At 37.2% G+C, this 21,749-nt stretch overlaps 1 protein-coding gene across 1 annotated transcript in view; it reads right to left on the reverse strand.

Annotated features, from left to right (window-relative positions):
* CTNNA3 (catenin alpha 3) overlaps positions 1–15,270 on the reverse strand; it is a 475,445-nt gene extending 460,175 nt beyond the window's left edge. The window contains exons 1-2 of the mRNA XM_086752374.1: positions 15,169–15,270; positions 7,081–7,273 (exon numbers count right to left, since the gene is read on the reverse strand). Of these exons, the coding sequence (XP_086608500.1) occupies positions 7,081–7,273; positions 15,169–15,270 (295 nt within the window). The remainder of the gene's footprint in view (positions 1–7,080; positions 7,274–15,168) is intronic.
* Between the last annotated feature and the right edge of the window lie 6,479 nt (positions 15,271–21,749).

Raw genomic sequence — 21,749 nt, forward strand, 5'->3', positions numbered from 1 at the left:
ATTCTGTATATCCTGCCAGTAGAGTCTCTTTGTGCACAGTACAAGTTGTCCAAACAAAACTGAGCAGGAAAGCAGAGCTACAGATTCAAAAGGAACTGGTTAGGAAGGAGTGAAAGTACCCAACTGTGAAAAGCCCAGGCAGGAGTGAATGATGAGCCTCTGAGTTAGTAACTGAACGGATCAGGAGAGAAGTGAGATACAGCTTAGCTGAGGATAAGAGACAGAACTACTACAAGGAATATTTAGTAAAAGTTGGTAACAAAAAAAAAAAAAAAGATTATCTTCTGACAGCACAGTGGCTCCTCAGAAGCCTCTAATGTAATGTGTCCCACTATCCATAAACACAGGGGTGAACTGCATGTTCACAGGCTCCCACATGTGAGTATTTGCCCACGTCTCTGCTATTGTGCCTTCCAGAAGAGAATGGCTGTATGGATTTGGGTGTCCTTGAAGCACCTGAGACACTTCAAAACCTCAAACAGTCCTAAAACCCAAAAATAGTACCATTTCAACACCGCTATATTCTTTGTACTTCATCCACAAAGATGATTAAGGGAATAGAGCATCTCTCGTACAAAGAAAGGTTGTGAGAGGTGGGACTGTTCAGGCTAGAGAAAAGAAAGCTCAGATGGATCTTACCAGCGTATATAAATATCTGAAGGGAGGGTGCAAAGAAGATGGAGCTGAACTCTTTTTAGTGGTACCCAGTGACAAGGCCCAGAGACAATCGGCACAAACTGACACAAAGAAAGTCCTGTTTAAACATCAAAAAACTATTTTCTCACTGTAAGAGTGACTTAGCAGTGGCACAGGCTGACTAGGAAGGTTGTAGAGTCTCCATCCTTAGAAATACTCAAAGACCGAATGGACATGGTCATGAGCAGACTGGTGGCCCTGCCTGAGCCAGGGGATTGTATCCAGATGTTCTCCAGAGGTTCCCTCCAACCTCAACCATTCTGTGATTCTGTGAGAGTGTGAGGAACGACAAGCCAGAAGGGTCTGAAATATGACCAACGCATTAGAAATGAGTTGGACACAAGCTGGGATGGCCAGATGAAAAACTATAAAATCATGACCCTAAAACTGAGTTATGAGATGCAGCCTAGGCAGATAAGAGCTATGAGCACGTGCAGCAGAAAAATGACAGCTCCAACAACATGATGTTAGAACTTTCTTAAAATGCAGTAGACAGCATGACAGTTCGATGCAATTTCATCCATTTTATTGTAATTCCCATCAAGTGGACACTCTTCCATAATTACATTTGTCACAAACAATGAGACATGAAAGACAGTGTCCTTTCAGTGGTACAAATAGGGAAGCAGACAGATGGGAGTATTCATAGTATTTCAAATATTTTAGACATTCAAATGAGAAGCAATTCAAAGAATCAAAGTCAGGATATATCATAACTACGTAATTATTGGAAGGCAGATATTTCCAAGACTCTATTCAGCACACACAAATAGATGACTCCCAAAGTAAATGGCGTTACGACCATTAGCTGATAAGCTACTCACCGCTATTGTCAAATGACTGCTACTTATGTGTGTGCTTACAAAAATCTATGCTTGGGCATTGGGAAAGGTAAAAACACGGTTCAGCCACAGGTAATTTTTTTTTAAAAGTTAGAGGATCCATGCACTTTATCCAGCACCAAAAATATCAAAAAACTTACATGAAAATTCCTTTAAAAACAAAGTCAACTGTAAGCCTCTTGGCAAATTTGCTGTTAGCATATATCTGACAAAAGGTACACACTTCTGCTGGGCTGCTAGTCAATGGCAGGCAACGTGCCTACACAGATAATTGCAGTAATACCACTAACTGCAGTCAGTGAGCACCCCTCAGAGACAGTGATCAACATCACACTCTGGCAACAGCTAAATGTTCTTTATTGCTTTAGGCAAGACCATCAGAATTATGCTTTCTTATTTCTTTGAATAGATTTTCCTTCTCCTACTAAATCCTATCTAAGCATAACATCTCTTCTACTTGTTTTTACATTTGGCTTTCTCCTCTTGTTTTCTATTTTTAACTGCAGCAGTGTGAAATCCACATGGAATGCAGTGAATTTTATGCCATTCTTGTGTCCTCCCACAAGGAGGTATTGTTGCCAAGAAAGTCTTGTCACCCACTTCTGTGAACTGTACCCTTAGAAGCTGGTGGATTTACAGTTCCAGAGAAAAACAGCTGTCAAAAGGAGCCCATTGACTAAAGGAGGGAGGGAGATACCAGAGTCAGTAAAAAGAGAGGATTTCAAAAGTCCTAGTCTCAAACTTGAGAGAGAGGGAAAAAAAAAAAAAAAAAAAAAAATCAATTATTTCTACCAATAATAGAAATCTTATAAACTCTGATTTACACTAGTATTTGCAGCCTCAAGTTCAGCAGGCATGAAGTAACACATAAGCAGAATCAGTACCAGAGAAGGCTGGGAGTCAATGTCACATCAGAGCACAAAAGAACCTACTCTTTCTAAAATCAAGAGCTTAAACAATAGTAGTCACTAGCATAATCACCTGTTCTGCTCCCACAAATACCATCTCCATCTGCTAGAGCGAATAAAGGATCCTACTTCAACCAGCCAGCTGGAAGTGACACTAGTCTTAGGGCAAAGCAGACTGATACCTCCTGCACGTTCCTAATATTTAACACCACGATAACTCAGATTCTCACAATAGCCTTCTGTAGATGTTACAGGACATTTTTGTCTTGCCACACAGTCACTTAACCCACTCAGATACCACTGTATTTTGTTGCACTGCAACTATTTCACTGCTGCATAGCAGGAAATTTACATGTCTCATACAGTTCTTCCCAATGTGTAATCAGAGCCACTACAGATCCCTTTCATGCCTCACACCCATCTCTTCATTTCCCCTTTCCCACTCAGGGACATCTGATCCAGCAACAGAGATGTCAGAAGCTTTTCTACAAGGGATCTGTTCTTGGTTTGATGAAGAGGGGGTACAGCACAGATTATTTTAAGCCACGTGGATATCTAAATTCTGTCTCCCAGAACTAAAGTCCCCTAGATGCAGAGCATACACAGGTATCTCTTAATGTAGGATGAGAAAGTTAAATTCATTTTTAAGATTCTTTGGAGGGACAAATAAGAATACTGTATAATACAAGATCTCAGTATCCCCTTCCTTTAGTAAATACCCTGTTGTAGTTCAGCCCCGATCGGGACCAGGCTACACAGTCTCTCTCTCACTCCTCCCCCCCTCTCCCCCCGCCCCTCCCTCCAGTGGGACAGAAGGGAGAATTGGTAAACAAAAAACACACCAGCAAAAAGGTGGGTTGAAATGGAACAAAAAATAAATTTAACAGTAATAACAGAAGAAAACAAAACAGTGATGGAAAACAAATACAGTATAATGGCTTACAACAAATCTCCACACCTAGTTTCTTCCAAGTAGCACGAGGCTCCCCTCAGCACCCTCCTCACTTACATACTGAGCATGATGTCAGATGGGATGGAATAGCCCTTTGGCTAATTTGGGTAAATTAACCCCAGCTGTTAGCTAATTAGTTAACTATCCCAGCTGGGTGCCCCAGCCATAGGGGCCACCAGCTCCAGTTCTCCAAGCAGCTCAGGTGAATATTAACTCTATCCTAGCCAGAACCAGAACATACCCTTACAGTACACTCCTCATTTCTTGCCAGTAAATGGTAGTTTCTTCCATGCCACCAAAGTCTCGCCTCCCCTATTTAATGTCAAGACATTAAATATGGACATTTGAAATATCAAATTATTTTTTCTAGTTTCCTTTTAAAGAGTAACTGAAGGCTCAAAATGTAACTTCAGCAAGTAACTTGCTTTCAATTCACTGCCGTGTGTGATGAAAGGCTTATCTAGGAACATACTTGAGCATGATAACAGCTAAACACATGAAACACTGACATTGCAATAGATAGAAACAACGTAGACAACAACTGTTGTGTTTCTGACCATATATAGTCAGTAAGCAATGGCAATAAATACCAAACATTCTAGCTATGCCTGTACAACTGTTTGAAAACTATAAGCAATCACATCTGCCATAAATGCAAAAAATCATTATCCTAAGTGTAACACTACACTTTAAAGCAAACTCCTAAGAGAATGTTTCCCCACATAAACTACACCACTGTTTTTTCTCAAAATTGATTAAATATCAGAATCAGGACAATAATTATAGTCCAATGTTTACTGTCAGAAGCATTCATGGTTGAATACTGCCTTCTTATTCCTTTGTATAGGGGTCAGTTATTTTACTGTTAATTCACAGCACATTATGAGTCAAAAGGCAATTTTTTTAAAATGCTGTATACATGAGATCTGGCCATGAGGATTTTTCAAAATACTTATATTTGGGCTTATTATACTATTTTTGAATAAAAATGTGAACATGAATACCCTTTAACAAAGCTTCACCAAACCAGATCAACAGGAAAACACTGCAGTTCCTCAGTTACTAGGCTGGTGGATTTCTGGGTGATGCACATAGTCCACCACAGACAGGCCTGCCTGGTGACTCATTTAGTAGAGTTCCAGAAGAAGATGAATCAAGAAATAGATAGAGATAGACCTTTTAAAGTACTTTATTTAGAGGAAACTCAAAGAAAAATGCAGAGGACCTCTGTATTCAAATGATCAGCTCCAAGACTATAAATCTTCAGGGAAACTTCGCAGATATCAAAGGAAGTAGAAACTAGATTTATCCATGGAACATGCCTGCCATCCATTATAGCAACACTTTCTTTCAGATGTCAATAACAGAACTCAACTGATATTGAAAGACCAAATCTCACCTACTGACGCTGCTTCTCAAGACTGAACTGTAGTAAGTGAAGCCATACCCACATTTCTGAAAATATTAGATGAGTCACAAATGCATCAGATAAAGAGAAGATTTGTCCTATTTAATTCATCTCCATTGTTCACTTTTATCCTACTAATTTGCCCCTTTACTCCTCAAAACATTATTATAATCAAGATTAACAGCAGCAGCTTGAAAGAAGTCTATCACTCCTCTAAAAGAGACCTCTATTAACGAGCTCCAAAAGTAACAAAGCAGCATTTTCGCCCTGGCAATTGACATTCAAAAGGAATAAGTGTTTAATTCTCATGTTATAGTCTGCAACTCAACAAGCTCAGTGAGTGACACAAGCTAAAATATGAGAAGAGGTGAGAGAGCATTTATTCTTTCCAGATGTTGGTGTGCAATTCTGAGATTGATAGTTTGGTTCTCATCTGAGTGAAATTATCTAGAGCATTGTTTCAAAATTCCACTATACAGTAAATACAGTCTATAGTTACATGTAAAAATTCATAATTTATTTAGGAGAATATGAATAAAAATATCTGCCAGTTACCACAGAAAACTGTGCCCACAGAAAAATAAATACTATATGCTATGACATGCATGGTAACTGCATGCTAGCACAGTTTATGACCCACATCCCTTCCAAGAGCTTGAAGTAAATAACAAGATATTTAACAGCAGCAGAATGTGACTTGAGTAACAGGCAATAACATTATGTATGACGTGGCATTACATAAATTAAAAATAATACAAGCTTCAAAGGACTAAAAATATGTATAAAAATCAATATAAAGCAATATATTTTATATATTTTATTCTTGTCTTGCATTATCAGCCTGGAATGAATGGGCTAACATTTTAAGGGTACTCCAAAATGAATTTTTTTTTTTTTTAAGCCTCAGCTGATCAGTGTGACAGATAACAATGATATTTGCTAGTCATAATGGTTTTAATCACAAAGGACCTTAAGGTGTCTCTGACACCATATGCATATATGAAACTCTAAAATGCAGTCATCTCTGGATCCAGAGGAAGTCAATATCTAGTAATCACTACCCTGAACAACAGTGGAGACTCAGAAACCATCCCAGCTCCACATGGAGGAAGACAAAACAAAATTAAAAAAAAAACAACAATAACATCCTTCTTAGGTTGCATATTTAGTAAGAGCAGGGTGATATAAAGACCTGATTTAAATAGCTAACATGCAGTCCTTCAGGTACAAGTTATCACAGGGCATAAGAACATACAGCACACTGCTCAGTAGTGAGAAGCCCATTTTGCCCCTTCATAAAACTAAACCTGGTTTCTAACTCAAGTGATAACATGGTCTGACAAGAACTTTATGGTTCAGACTCCAATGGTCTCAATAATTCTCAAATGACCAGGCGCTAAAAGCATTACTCTTCTGTCCCCTTTTTCCTCTGAAACCTTCTTCAGAATCAATTTTCAAGGTTGATTTCTACAGGAACGTATTTTGGATGTCCGTCATCCGGCTTATTACTATTTGAGCCTTCATATTCATCCAATAGGCCCTGATTTTACTCTCCCATGGGAAGAGTAAAAATCAACAAAGCAACAAAGAGCTTTTGAAAGAAAGTGGCTAATACAGCGCTCTCAGCAGATCATAAAACCTAGTCCTATTCTGAGAGTACCGTTGAAAATGGGAAGATAGGTCATGAGGAAACGGAATATGGCAAAATTCACCAGTTGAGCTGCTCTATCATGAGGGGATGACTCAGAGGAGATTAAAGAATCCATCTTCCTCCTACTGAAGTCTCAAAACACACCTCCAAATAGGACTATTGCACATTCCCAAATTAAGTTCTTACTACTGCACAAAAGAGAGATGATGTCTGATTTTACTTTTTTAAGTAAAAGGCCTTAATGTCTGATTCAGGAACAGTTATTTTCAAGAAGAGCATTAAAACTTGCATTAACTTAAACTTTTCCTTAACAGCCACTAAAACAACAAGCAGAATCCTGTCTTCACTGAAAAAAAAAAAAACAAAAAACCAAACAGCAAAACTTCCAGTGACATGTTTTTCACAATGGGACCGAACTTCCACACTTTATCTCCTTATAAGTGGTATCCAAGAACATACAATTAGACAACTCCAAGCTCAGACAGTTGCACTTCAAAATAAACTTTCCATGGATATCCTAGCTTCATTTTGTGTTGCATAGTTAAACTAATAGTAAAACACATTCAGTGTTGCATAGTTAAACTAATTCCTTGTGGTGCCCAAGTTATTTGTCATATACTTACTCTCTTTCTGGACATCAGCGAGTGCTGTATGAAGTTCCTCTTTAAACACAATTGCTTCCTTGGCAATTTTTTCCCCTTTGTCCAACAGATTCCAAGTGGCTTCTTCCACAGAAGCTAGCAAAACACGAGCTCTTTTGGAATGGCCTTTTTTCTTACTAGAAGGATTCTGTGGACAGTTCACTAGTGTTGTAACCTACATTTAAAAGAAACAAAAAAAGACAACAGTGCTGTACATTCTATAATAAGTAAATTTATATTGTTCGTAAATTAAAAAAAAATACATATAAGATTGAGAATAAGCGAGAGGATTCTCCCTGCTTTAGAGAGAGACAGGCAAGTTCAGCATATATACTGAGAACAGGAAAAACTATTGAATAAGATTTGACAGATAATTTTGCTTAATATACCTCATATTTGTATTCTTCTTTCTATACGATCAAAGCAAAGTCAATAGAAATCTCATTGTTGTATTAACCCTGATGTAAACTCCTGACACTGGTTACTTTAAAATTTAAAAAAAAAAAAAAAAAAAAAGAAAGAAAGAAAGAAAGAAAAATTACTAATGCTACCTAAGGAGGCTTCAGTCAAGGCAGGAATTATAATCAGTGCTGAATCTTCCCCTACTTACAGGGAGCTTACATCTCCCAAGTTATGTCAGAAGCAAATACCCAAAATTAATATAGACACATTTCAAAATGCTTTCTCTTCTTACAAAGGAAGACCACAGTAGTCTGAACTCAGCATTTCAGAATTCTTAGGGGAGCTCTCAACATCAAAATTGTACATCATTTTACCCAGAATGCTGGTTTACTGCAGCTTTGTCCAAATTATGTTTTTTAACAATGCACTTCGACATCCATAAAGAACTTATTTTTTATATAGCATCTCACTCGACATTCCTCATGATCTGAGCTCAGCCTCCACACTGCTCCTAACAGACTATTCTCTAAGGCACTGCTTGAGCTGTCACACCAAGGAAAGAGTCCTAAAAGATTTTAAAAGAGAAGTGTTATACAGATATTTCAAAACATACTTTATTTTCATCGAGCTCACTGACGTCTTTTAATCCTCCTTCTGTTCTCTGTGCCAGAACATGCATAGTACAATATTAAGTACAGATCTAGTCTTGGAGCTCAATGAACACATTTTGTATTTATATAATTGCTTCATTTTATTTAATGACATTCTAATAATCAACAATATTATATAAGCAAAGCAAAAGCTGTGTATTAATTTCTCAGTCCAGCAGGCAACCTCCTCTAACAGCTGCAGTACAGCTCATGGTTTAAGCTGGTCTAAGGAAAAAGGGCTTCATTCACAGGTCTGTAATGAGAAGTGTACTAGCTGTGCCCTAGCTCACCTCCAGATCTTGTTCATGAATTCACACACTTTAGTGCTTTTCATGAATCAGTACTTTTAAAAGTAACTGACAGAAAACCTCTGGGAAGCATTTCTACAAACACATCTTTGAAAGAAAAAAGTCCTGACCCCTACATCATTCATATGGAATTTGGGGGGAAAAAGGACCAGCCACTTGACATTGATTGCTTTGGCATGTCACAAGGGAGACAGCAACATAAATAACTCTGGCTCAGATTGTTAAAGAGGGCTAGGGTATTTTTCTGACTGTGGCTCAAAGAAGTAAATGAAATTATTTATTGCACATAAATCAGCTGGCTGTTAGAGAATGCAGTGGGAGTAAAAATCTTAATATCTTTCTTACAAACCCTCTAATGTTATTTCTAGAGCATTTAATGCAGTTACAATGATCATAATTTTAAGAGCAAGTTAAAGAGATTATAGGTTGATACTTCCAACAAGAAAGGCATAAAACACTGTAAAAAAGTTAGAAGCTGCCCTAAAAATCTATCAAGTAAAACACATTTTAACATGTCTTAACTATGTAATCACCTTTCCCAGAAAATAATATATACTATTTCACAGATTTTTACTGTAGACTCCTTTCTACGACAAATACTATTCTATGTACTATTCATTTATATGTTTTGGAGGAGGAGGAAAGGAAACAAAAGAAATAGAAAAATATGAAAAATAATCATTCCTGCAGGTCTAAATTCCTGACCCTTCATCTTCAGCATCACTGTCTGAAAATATCAGAGGCAGCTTCTGATATCAAATACAAGTTAAAATTTGATAGGTAGCTCTTGGCTTATGGAGATTAAGAAATACAGAAAAACTACCCTGAATTCTCTAACACAGAATCCCAATGTTGAATGCAAAAAGATTCTGCAGACTCTACATAGAAATAATTGAACAATATAGTAGCTAATAGAGTGTGTCCTTTTGATGCACTGTCCAGCTTGTACTGTAGTGGCAGAATACACAGGCAAAATTATATCATTATAAGAAAAAAGAAAAACATATCCCCATTAATCCTGCTCATGCCTGCTTGCCTTTCCCAGTTATTAGCATCTTCTTATTGCCATATAGAGCATGTCTCCCAGCATTCAATGGAAATCATTGTCAGAAGGTTATTTTTTATCTCTTAGAGGAATAACAGCATTGTGCTAGAGGCACAACGTTTTTTTAAGTGAGATTTTTCAAGCTCATATGCCATCACAGCTGCAAAGCTGAATCATGTTGTTGTTGCCTGTTATTGCCATTATTTATTAGGCTGAAGGGGTGGGATGTTTTATCATGGTTATCTCAAATACTGAATTCCTAAGGAACTATGCAGCAGTTCCAATGCTATATTCAGTTCCCATCAGCCCTCACAGACAATCTTTTAATGTTGCAGTATGTAAGGAAACAATGTCTTGGTACCTTGAGTATGAAAAGATTTTATTTACCTTTGAGTTTTATATAAAAGTATTTTAAGCCATCAATCATAAAACATTATTTTTTGTTTAAAATGTAGTTCAGTGTAATTGCAATCCCTAGACGTTTGAAAAAAACAAGATATGAACTCAGTGATCTAATGACAACAGTAGAAGGCCCTGCTCACTGTTTCAAATCAGTCAGATGTTTAAGGATAACAAAGTATTGTCCATACAAATAAATACTGGTGAATTACTTTCAGTGTGCATAAAGTAAAGTCACCATATATAGAACTAAAACCAACAGTGTATGTTTTCTGTGTGAGCAAACCTTTGTCAAAGCGGATGACAGATGAGAAAAAATGCCTTTCAACTTGCCTGTTTTTCATCAGTGATGCAAGGGACTCTTAAATACATGAAAGTTTCTATATATTCTGTAAAACTTACCTAGCTGTTGCAGCCATAAACTTTACTAAGCTCTTATGTATGTATAAAATATACAGAGATGGAAGATAAGAGGTTCATAGAGGAAAAACTCTTACAAATATTTTCTTGTGTATACATACACACAACACAACATTAAGACTGTGTATATATACACTAATATACAGAGAGTGCTTTAGATACAATATCCAAGTAAGTGGCAAATTTACAGCTTCTAAGACTTGCAGTGGCTGCAGAGCAAAGACAGTTATGAAGTGCTCCCTGCATGAATTAATGAAGTTATATGAATCCCATCAAGTCATATCTTTCAAAACTTTCACTTGTATGTAAATTCAAAAGGAAAAAAGTCTTATAATAGTTTGCTACAGAAGCAAATTTATACATAGCCATAACTGTAATCATTACATAGTATAGCAAAGAGATTAAACAGACTTCAGTCTCCAAGGATGAGATAAAACAAGAGGACATTTTCCATTACATTAATTGTTTTATTTTGTGAGTAAATCTAGCATAAGCATGACAAATATTAGACATCAGCTATGTGAATGAAAGTGCTTTATGATCTACTGATTGCTTCACACTAATTGCTTCAGGACAGAGCGCATCTCTAATAAGAGCTCAGAATTAAGGAAAGATTGTTTGTCTGAGCATGTATCCAATTTACATCAAGGCAGCTGCCAGCTGAATTATGTCAATTTTGACAACTATCATTTTTAATGTGCCAGATGCATTGACAGAGACCTTTATCTAAAAGCCTTCCTTTCAAAACTAATGTCCTCAAAGCTCCTGCAATAAAATAAAATAAAGGCCACAGACAGAGAGAATCTCTGCGGTGAGGGGGCAACTGGACAAGACGCAATAAACTTTTTGCAATAAATGGCTGGACACAGAATCACACTGATGCAGTTACGTCACTTTTAACACATGAGTTTCTATCTTTGCAGAGCCCTGGACAGCACTATTTGAATTTACCACTCTGCATCAGGCCACTGTTAGGGATGCAAAGAGGAAAATGTTATGAGACTGCTTCCCCTGCAATCCCCCAAACATTGTAATTCAGGGGCATTGTTTTATTCCAAGGACAGAGAAGTTGTCAAGTCAGAGAGGGTTTTATACAAACCAACGTGTCATACTGTTTTCACAGTTTCAAAGTGATCATTACTGCCAACTGCAGACTACAGCAAGAAGAGAGAATCTAGCGGTCACCTGCAAAGTTACTTCCACATAGGCTGGTTTTGCCTTCCTTTTCTCCCATATTGATACTGTCAACCTAATGATTGCTCTAATGCTTAGCATAACTGGCTTGGACAGACTTCAGAGAAGCGCATACACTTCCACTGCCTCTTTCCTACCAGAGCATTAGAAGACTATTGAATAAATAAATTTGAACATAAATCGCAAAATAAAGTTGAACTGTGTTCAAAGCAGCAGCTGTCAAGTGAATCAGGCCAGAGTATAATACTGTTCCTATTTACCTATGACTGTTCTGATTCTCTTTCTAATCATAGATTAGTTTTCATTTATTGCCTTTTCAGCATCTCAATCATCATTCATTAAGCATTAGTTTTAATCTCTGGTTTTGCATTTTCAACATTTTTTCTGTCTCCTTCCCACTCAAAATACAAATTTCCCTTACACAGTTCTGTTACAAAACAAACAAAACTTTAAGGTTGAGATGGGGAAAAGACAGCCAAAATCTTCTTTTCTTTGAACCAAAGCATTTCCATTTTTAACAGACTCAAGTCTTTTAAAGATGCTTGAGAAGAGTTTTTAAAAAAAAAAAAAACCCAAAACAAAACAAAAACAACCCACCACCACAAATCCAGATAGTTTCATTGTTTTTTCTAGAACTGTGTTTCTTTGTTTGTCAGGTTTCTTTGATCCTGCAAAACTCAGGCCAAAATTTACATTTCTTCATCTCCTTTAAAAGAAACCCACAGTGTTGCAGCTGCCTAGGCAAGGTCTGACCTACTGGTATACAAGTGAAAGTTTTCAAATATAGCCTCTCAAGACATCTATTCCTACTACTCTGAAACTAATTTTATAATCCATCCACATATGATGTTCCAGCTTGACAACATCCCACAAACCACTGAACTGTTAAGTGAGGTTTTAGACACTGTCTATCACACCCAGGCAAAAATAAATAAAGGCAGACAAAATGAGCGAGAGGTAGCTCAGTTAATAACACCTGGAAATTAAGTAATGATAAACAGAAAAGGTTACTTTCTGAAGAAAAGAATTATCAGAAGGGACAAATCAGTAAGGGAGAAAAATAAGATCAAGTGAAAAAAAAGAGAAGAAATTTTGAAGATGATAATGAAAAATGAATAAAAGAATCTGAATTAGTTAGGAAGAGACCAAAGTTTCAAATTGGGAGAATACAACTTTATTTGTTAATGAGAAACTTATTTCAATGAATTAACTGATTTTTTAAAGCAATTTTTTCTAGAACCGTTACAAAACATGATTGCACCTCTTTGCTTTTCCTAGCTTTTAGAGTGTACAGCACTTTTGGAATAAATAAAGGACTTTTCCAACATGAAAGTCCAAATAAATGTAAGAACCATCATATCAAACAACTCATCATTTTATCGTCCTCATATTTCATCTCTGTATTCTTCTTCCCTCCAATCATCACGTGTTGCCTCTTTAATTATAATCTGACTGTTCCCCTGTATCCAGGCACCACCTCTTGGTAAGCTCAGAGAAACATCATACAAAGGACTGGCTCCCAGGACAAAGAAGGAAAGATGTCATCAGAGCAGTGTGTATGAAAAGAAGTGCATTCCTGGAATAACAAAATTCACCATGTACCCAAGTAGCTGAGTGCAGTCAAGTGAAGCCCATGATTTACACAAGAATTTTCTTTTTCCTTTAATACCTGTCGAAGTACAATAATAATTGTTTCAGTCTTAATTAAAACGATTTTACTTATTTTTTTTTAAATAGAGAAGTTGCAAACTGAAAAAATAGGAATAATAGAAAGCCTGTTAGCTATCACCTTATCTTTTTTAATAAGCTATACATCCCCAATTCTTACATGTATATAAATAGAATAACAGCCAGAGTACAGTATTCAATCTGGCTTTGCTCTATTTACCAACGATCATTCTCCCAGTATCAGTTTTGTTTGTTGATTGATAATATAAGCAATTTAACAAGCGTTATCGTCTTGTAAGAAGCATTACTCAAAGAACTTGGAAAGATCTTAATCAATCAACCAGTCAAACTACTGCATAGCCATTATACCTGATCATCTTCACAACCCGAAAAACTACCATGTATTCTTTCTACATTAGCAAGTGAAATAAAATTATGAATGGATTCACATTCACTTCCTGAACGAAGTCACACCTTTCTGTACCTACACAAACTGCAGTCACAGCAGTGATTGACATGTAAACATGCCCTCAGGCACCAGGAAAAAGAATACTAAACAAGCAGTGTACAGCTGTGACAAGTAGTTTGATCTACAACATCTTGGCAAGGCTGAAGGGCAGTGATAAGCTGGCATCCTTGTGCTATGTGTAACTGAATAATCAAATGCAGGTACCCCAACATCTTTGCTCTAAATACAATGAAGAGAAAATTTAAAATAGTTTGAGTTCCAAAACAGATTATGTCCTTTCTGTTCTTTATGCTGTAACATATTGCCACAGAGGTCTTTTAACACTTTCTTAGTTAAATATATTCTTTGTAAAATGAGGTCAGGTTGTCTGCAAGTAGGTCCTTTATCAGAAAAAGGCATTTCTAATCCATGTCAAACATAGAGAGGATGAGAGCATCTTTAACACACTAAGCACTGCATATTTAACCGCTGAATACTTGAAATAGAACTGGAATATGCAACAAAATTGCTCCTCCTAAAAATAAAGTTTTAACAATAAACCTGAAAGCATTTTTGTAAATCCCTCAGTCAATGTTTCCTTTAGTTGGAAGGAAAAGTACTAAAATAGGTTTATGCAATATGCAACAGTTGCTCTGTTCTTAGGGTCTCTCTTCTAAAATGCAACAGAATGCAATTCTTTTCAAATTCAGATAAAGAAACTCACCTACAGGTTTCAAGGCTCTTCTTTTCCACTCTGTTCATTACTTAAAATATGAATTTTTTCATGTGTTGGAAATCCATTTGCAGTGTATTCTATATTTAAGCATCCACTAAATAATACTGTACAAGAGATTAGCTAGAACATTCAATATTTGCTACGATATATTGCGCAGCATTTGCAAAAATGGAAGTGACTAAATGAATGACCAAATGTGGAAGAAGATACATACCTGTCGTAGTTTAGTCTGGATGAGGACCAGACTACACAGTCTCTCTCTCACTTGCCCACCCTCCGGTGGGACAGAGGAGAGAAGTGGAAAACAAAAGGCAGCAAAAATGCGTGGGTTGAGATGAAACAAAAAATAAATTTAAGAGAGATAACAGAACAAAACAAAATAGTGATGGAAAACAAATACAGTACAATGGCTCACAACAAATCTCAATGTTCAGTTTCTTCCCACGTAGCAGAAGACCTCCCTCAGCACCCTCCTCACATAGGTGCTTGCATGTCAGGTGGGATGGAATAGCCCTTTGGGTAAATTTACCCAGCAGTTGGCTAATTGGTAACCTATCCCAGCTGGGTGCCCCAGCCATAGGGGCCACCAGCTCCAGTTGTCCTCCAAGCTCAGGTGAATATTAACTCTATCCTAGCCAGAACCAGGACAATCCCCTTGGACAGTTTCTGAAGCAGAGTAAACTACAAGTACAGAAGAGCTGTAGGTACACCTTTCATAAGAATGTCCTTAGCCAAAGTTCTTCAGTCTTATTTCCTTCACTCTATGGTTATCCAATTTATTTTCTGCAATAATAAAATACCTGAATTATCAACGGTTCCAATAATTTCTCCACTGTAAACGTCTGGATCTGCAGATCCCGAGGATCAATTTTCAATTTCATGCTTGGCACATTTGTTGACATTTCACCTATGTACAAAACAAAACAAAAAAATTCCAATAAGCAATTATTAGCCACGACCACAAGTCTCATTGCCTTCTGTCAGAGCCCAGAGACTGCCTACTGGAGTACAGACTTGGTTCCATAACAGGGTTAGGATTTCAAGAGATAAAATGAATTTTTCTAATTCCTCATTTCTAAATTGTAAAAAAAAATGCAGATACTTGCATAAACTGTAAAATTATAGATTTAAAGTACATATAATTCCTCATTTTCTCTCCCAGACTTCTAAATTGACCATATATAATTGTATTAGAAGATCTCTGAATATGAGTCCTCTAGTAGTCCATAAAAAGGAACTTCAAAGCAAAAATTACAGATTACATTATTGAATTTACCACAAAACAAAAACATTAATGCTATATGCACAACTCTTTATCTTATTCACGTGCCAAATTACCGTGGTCATAATGAAAACATTAAGAACAAAAATACATACAGCAGCTTTTAAAAGTCCCGGCAATTAATAGCTGGAGAAAGAGAAACATTTAGTTATTTTACAGTCTGTAGTAACAAATATTTTCTAAGTGTCAAGACAGATTAAGTCAAGAAAGCCTATTACTGAATTCAGGAAGATAGAATTAAAGCTAAGCAAGGTCTTTAAAGTGAACAAATCATTTATTACGAACTTGATTCAAAGTCCACTGATGTTAATTTAAGGATTTTCACTGAGTTCACTGGGCTGTGGTTCAGGCCTTTAGCCTCAGTGAAATGTGTGTGTGCCAACAAAGAATTATAACTGTGCTTTAGTAGGAATGCAACTGATTATTGGCGCAAAATAAAAGACATTTTAAATTTTCGAGTGACTAAACTTCCCATAAAACATAGCTCAGCAAAGCCTTTTTAACCCATAAAGACTTCAAACACACAAATAATGGATATCTGTCCTTTTTAAGCAGGACCTATTATAAGGATTGCTGCATGTATAATAAAGTAATAAGGCACTGCAATTCTGCAGGCTAAAGAGATATATTGTCACCTTCCAGTGAACCTAGCATTGATTTAATACAACACAGTAAGTTTAGGGTTTCTATAGCAAGTTGTGTAGAAATGGATCTGAATTGTTTATCACAGAATAGTTATCCACATTTCACTTGCAAGCAAAGATAATATGAACAATAATTAAAGAATTAAGGTTAAAGGCAATTTAGGGTTTTGCCATTCTTAGCCAAGTTTATTCTTTGCTTACAAGCTATACTAGTCACAGCCCTAAGTCCCTGCAGATTTAGCTGCATACAGTCAGGTGACAGCATATGTAAAGAACTGATTTTTCAGTTTTAATTCCAAGTTAAAAGATAAAGAGAACAAAAAGTTGAGATCAGACTGACCAGAATTACACTTTTACTTCCATGGAAATTCATAATAAATAGAGAACTCTGGAAGTGTCAGTGCAAATTATCTGGCCATATTTTACACATTTAACTTCTACATACTTGTAACAAACCCCAAGGAAATAAAATCCAAGACTCCCAAAATCGTCAGTGTCAGTGGTTCTCTCTGGCCAATGAATCAGTAGGTAGTATACTGCCACATTTTTTTAAATACTCCAGTTTAACTTATCCTTCTGTTTGAAGGGAACTGAACTTCCTCATCATTCACAGGTTTGGAAACAAGTGATAGCTCCTAGTCAGGAAAAGGAGTGGAGCTAGCTCAAACTGTTATGTATCCTCCCTCACATGATGAAGTTGCAGCTATGCAAGCATACAGACCACACCTCTTATTCACAAAGTCTCAATGTAGGTGTTACAAAGTGCTCTGAGATAGATGACTCAGTATCTTCTGCTGATTCTGTTCTACTCTATGTAGAATACTTATTTACTCACTGAGCTCAGAACAAAACAGGCTGAAAACACACCACAGCTGCAGAGGCTGATGGTTAGGGCATGATCCCTGAAGGCAAAGTAAGTTTGTTTCCAAACTTTGCTTAACTAATATTTTCAGAATTTCAGACCAAGGAGAACCACAAGACACAGAAGATATCAAAAGTCAACAAACTCAAAAAAAGCTACAAGCACATTCAACACCACAAGTGTTCTACTGAATCAGTTCAACAGTCCATCTAGCCCAGCATGTTTGTTATTGCCAGGATATCTGGAGAGGGCATGCAAGCCCAGACATTTCCTATGGTTCATTCTTCCAATACTTCTCCAGCATCCAGAACTGTTTATGATAGACATTAGAGGAGAGTTATCCCTACCTAGCATCCATTTAAGGACTTACTATTAATGAATCTATCAAATATTTTTAAACTTAAAAAAACCAACCAAACAAAAAAGTAAAACTACAAAAATTTGTCAGGACAGTAATATTTAGTAGCTCAATAAATCAAGCAGAAAGGTAATGGCATTATAAGATACACAGTACTACAGGATGAAAAAAAAAAAAAGAGAACTGGAAGAGAGCAACTATGTATCATCAAGGATCAGCCCAGAGAAGCAACAGAAGCCAACCCATCTTCATGGGTTCAACATGAGTGGGCAATGCGCCCTTGCGGCCCAGAAGGCCAACCGCATCCTGGGCTGCATCAAGAGGAGCGTGGCCAGCAGGTTGAGGGAGGTGATTCTGCCCCTCTACTCTGCCCTGGTGAGACCCCACCTGGAGTACTGCGTCCAGTTCTGGAGTCCCCAACACAAGAAAGACATGGACCAGTTGGAAAGGGTCCAGAGGAGGGCCACAAAGATGATCAGAGGGCTGGAGCACCTCTCTTATGAGGACAGGCTGAGAGAGTTGGGGCTGTTCAGCCTGCAGAAGAGGAGGCTCCGGGGAGACCTGATAGCGGTCTTCCAATACCTCAAGGGGGCCTACAGGAAAGATGGGGAGAAGCTGTTCAGTAGGGCCTGTTGTGATAGAACAAGGGGTAATGGGTTTAAATTAGAAGGAGGTAGGTTTAGATTAGATATTAGAAAAAAATTTTTTACAATGAGAGTTGTAGAGCACTGGAACAGGTTGCCCAGAGAGGTGGTGGATGCCCCATCCCTGGAATCGTTCAAGACCAGGCTGGATGGGGCTCTGAGCAACCTGACCTAGTCAGGGATGTCCCTGCTCCTTGCAGGGGGGTTGGACTAGATGACCGTTGAAGGTCCCTTCCAACTCTAACTATTCTATGATTCTATGATTCTATGATTCATCAGACTCATTGGGAACTGAGGGCATATTAATGCTTAGTTTGGCGGTTTATCAGTCCTAGCTTTCTATCGTGCTTATCAATCAATAAACAACTGTTTTGCACTCCTCAGTTTTACATGTACCACTTTCAGAGTCTCCTTATGCACAACAAAAGTTGCCCACAAAAAAGTGACCTGGAAAGACAGGGTTGCAACTGAAGTGCTTATCTCCTCCCCGCCACCCCCCGTTTTTTATTGTTGTTGTTTTGGGGTTTTTTTTTTGCAGTTTGATTGCAATGGCACTATGCATGCAATCAAACTGGAAAAAAATACAACTTGGTATGCATACACACTGAAACTAACTCTGTTACTGGGTTATAAAAATGCTTACACCATTCAAATCATCTGTATTCAGGAAAATATTTCTTAAATGCTTACGTTCTAGTAAGTAGAACTAACTACATTCTCCTCATCCCTCCATAGGTTAAGAAGTTATCAAAGCATGAAACACGTTGATACCACCTCCAAAAAACTGTCAATGAGGACAAGTCTGTATTAAGAAATGGGCATGACTACTTACCTTCATAGGAGTATTCAGTTGTTGGCACCTTATAAGGGAGAGCTTCATACAAGCAAGAAATAATGGGCAACTACCTTGGCTGGAGTACTGACTTAAAGTAATTCTAACATAATCCCTTTATCCTTCTCTTCCGTTAAGGCCAGCTTTGTTGTTTCAAAGCTCAGCTTCTCTCCCTTCCAGTTTTAATTCCAATGAGATTTTTGAAAACTAACAATGACTTTCTAAGATTACAAAGCTGCACCAAGAGTGCAGTGGAGGTTACATACACGTTATCCTCCTGTCTGTAATATTTTCACCCACTGACCCCTCCATGAATTTTAGCAGTTCTTTTGACTTCCTAACTTCTCAATTAACTGTACCATATGTACCCAACTAGTACAATAGTTTAGCACATGATTATTAGATATCTTAACATCTCAGTACATTCAGTTTTTAAAAAGGATATCTCACATGTGAAGCACTAAAACATATTCCAGGGCTTGGGGGGATGGGGGGTGTTGGTGGTTTTTTGCACGTTTGTTTTTTTTTTTAAAAAAAAAAAAAAAAAACAAAGTTAATTCTTCAGGACAAAAGCTTTATACAGCTTCTATATGATTGTATATTTTAGACACCATCTAGTCTTTACAGAACCAGAAAACTGAAAAAAAAAATACTGTAATCAATTCTTGATAACGTTGCAGACTATCTTGCAACAAAGCAAGAAACAAGACAGGCTCTTTCCATCTGCTGTTCATTGGAGGAATCACGAAGAGACAAATTGACAGTCACCTGGAGGGCTTCATACAACTACAACTTAGGTCAGCATGAAAGTGCAACATCTCCTGGTTTCTTTATATTGTGCTTGTAACATCCTTGGTGAACTGAGCTCTGCAAAAAGAGTTTACTCTTACAGCTCAGGCCAAAGACATGCCCACTCTATTCTCACACCAGCAGGTTCTTTTCTTACTATTCATTTTATCTATAGTGATTATTCCTGTTAATACCCATTGGTGATTTATGTATGGAAACCAAAAACAAAAGCAAAACCAATTTCTCAACCATATAATTATTTGGAAATACACTAAATATGTAAGATGTAAGTAAAGTCTGTAAACCTCAAGACTAAGAGATCTAGTACAAAATGCAACTTCAAAGGGGCAACACCTATTAACTGCATCATTTTATTGAACAATGAATGTTCAGAAAGGTGTCTGCAAAGCAGATTAAACTTTAAGCTTTCTTATAGCTGCAGCTATACAGTTACTTCCAGCAACATTTGCTATACTAGCAAGGGAGCTATTAATAACCTGGAAGCCAGCTTCCCACCAACATTCAGACCCTCACACAGTGTCTTGAATTAAAGACAGCAAATATTAACAGGAAATTCTTTTTAACCCATTAAAGTAAGCTTTCCTACAGTACTAATAACTTGCTCCAAAAGCCATAATTATCTGTCATTCACATCCCTGTTCTTCTTAGTTAACTTCTGTTCCAAACGCCATTGCTATTTAATAGCTTCTTAAACTGCGTCTCCCATAACAAAACAGTAGTGCATGCACCTTCATTTGACTCTGCAGTGCTGGCAAATAGTGTGTCATGTCTGTGCCTACCTGTCAGCGTGTTGGAGCACCCTATGAACAGAGAGCAGAGAAGCACCCACACAGCCAAAAAGCTGATTCTGCTGTATCCACTCCTGAATCAAAAGGTCTTTTAATCCAACAAGACACTTTCCTCCAGCTTCACTGGGATTGCACATCAAACCATATCATTTCATACCTTTTTTTTTTTTTTTTTTTTTTTTACACTGTCTGCAATTCATTGGTTCTCTAAATCTTTGGCCAACACTTCAATGAATCTGCCTTTTACTCACATTAAAAAAAAAATCTTTATGATATTGCTGGTTCACAAGCATTTTCTCAAGCCTCCTAGTATACGAGTACTTCTTGAAATCCATCACAACAGTTGCAAATAGATGGTATCGATTGTGCTGTGAAATTTTTTCTGGTCAAGACAAACATCAGTTACAAGGCAACAGGTAAGAACTGAATGGAGATACCACTTCATGTTTCTACTGAGATTTGCAGAAATGTCTAGATGATTTTCAGGTTATTTTTTTTCTGCAGATACACTCATGCTTTAACTTAGCAGAGGCCTCTCCTCAATTCCTCAACAGAAGGGTGTTAGCAACTTCTTTACTCAAAATTCAGAAATAAAACTTTCACTGCTTACAGCAAGAGCTGCTCTCCATTCTCACAGTACAACTCCCTATACTACAGGTCATCTACAATGATCAGATCTTTTCTAAAATTTGGCAGATAAATATGTAATTATAGTCACTTTCTTTTACTAAAGATCTCTCTGCTCCAGAATCCTACCACTAAACAGTCTCAAACTTGGAAAGTATTACACATCCAATCCCATTTTTGCAGATCAGAAAAATGTGAATTCATGTCCTGTGACTTTCCCTTTTCTGTGTTTTTGGGTTGTTTTGGGAATTTTTTTTTGTGGGGTTGTTTGTTTTGTTTTGGTTTTTTTTGAGGGTTTTGGTTGGTTGGTTGGTTGGTTTTTTTAACCTCAGCATATTGTCTAATATAAGCATTTTTATTCTTCGCCTGAGCCCTGACTCAACTGGCTTTTGAACTCAACAATAGTTTTTTAGCCTTGGGTCAGGCCCAAACTTTATCATTAACTGAAAGTCAACCACAAAAATTATTGTTTCTGAAAATGTCAGTTATATTCTAAGGTATAAATAACCTACCTAAGGGCTCACTTGCTGATTC

The sequence above is a fragment of the Chlamydotis macqueenii genome, chromosome 7 (assembly GCF_036417535.1).
Source record: "Chlamydotis macqueenii isolate bChlMac1 chromosome 7, bChlMac1.mat, whole genome shotgun sequence".
Lineage (NCBI taxonomy): Eukaryota > Metazoa > Chordata > Aves > Otidiformes > Otididae > Chlamydotis > Chlamydotis macqueenii.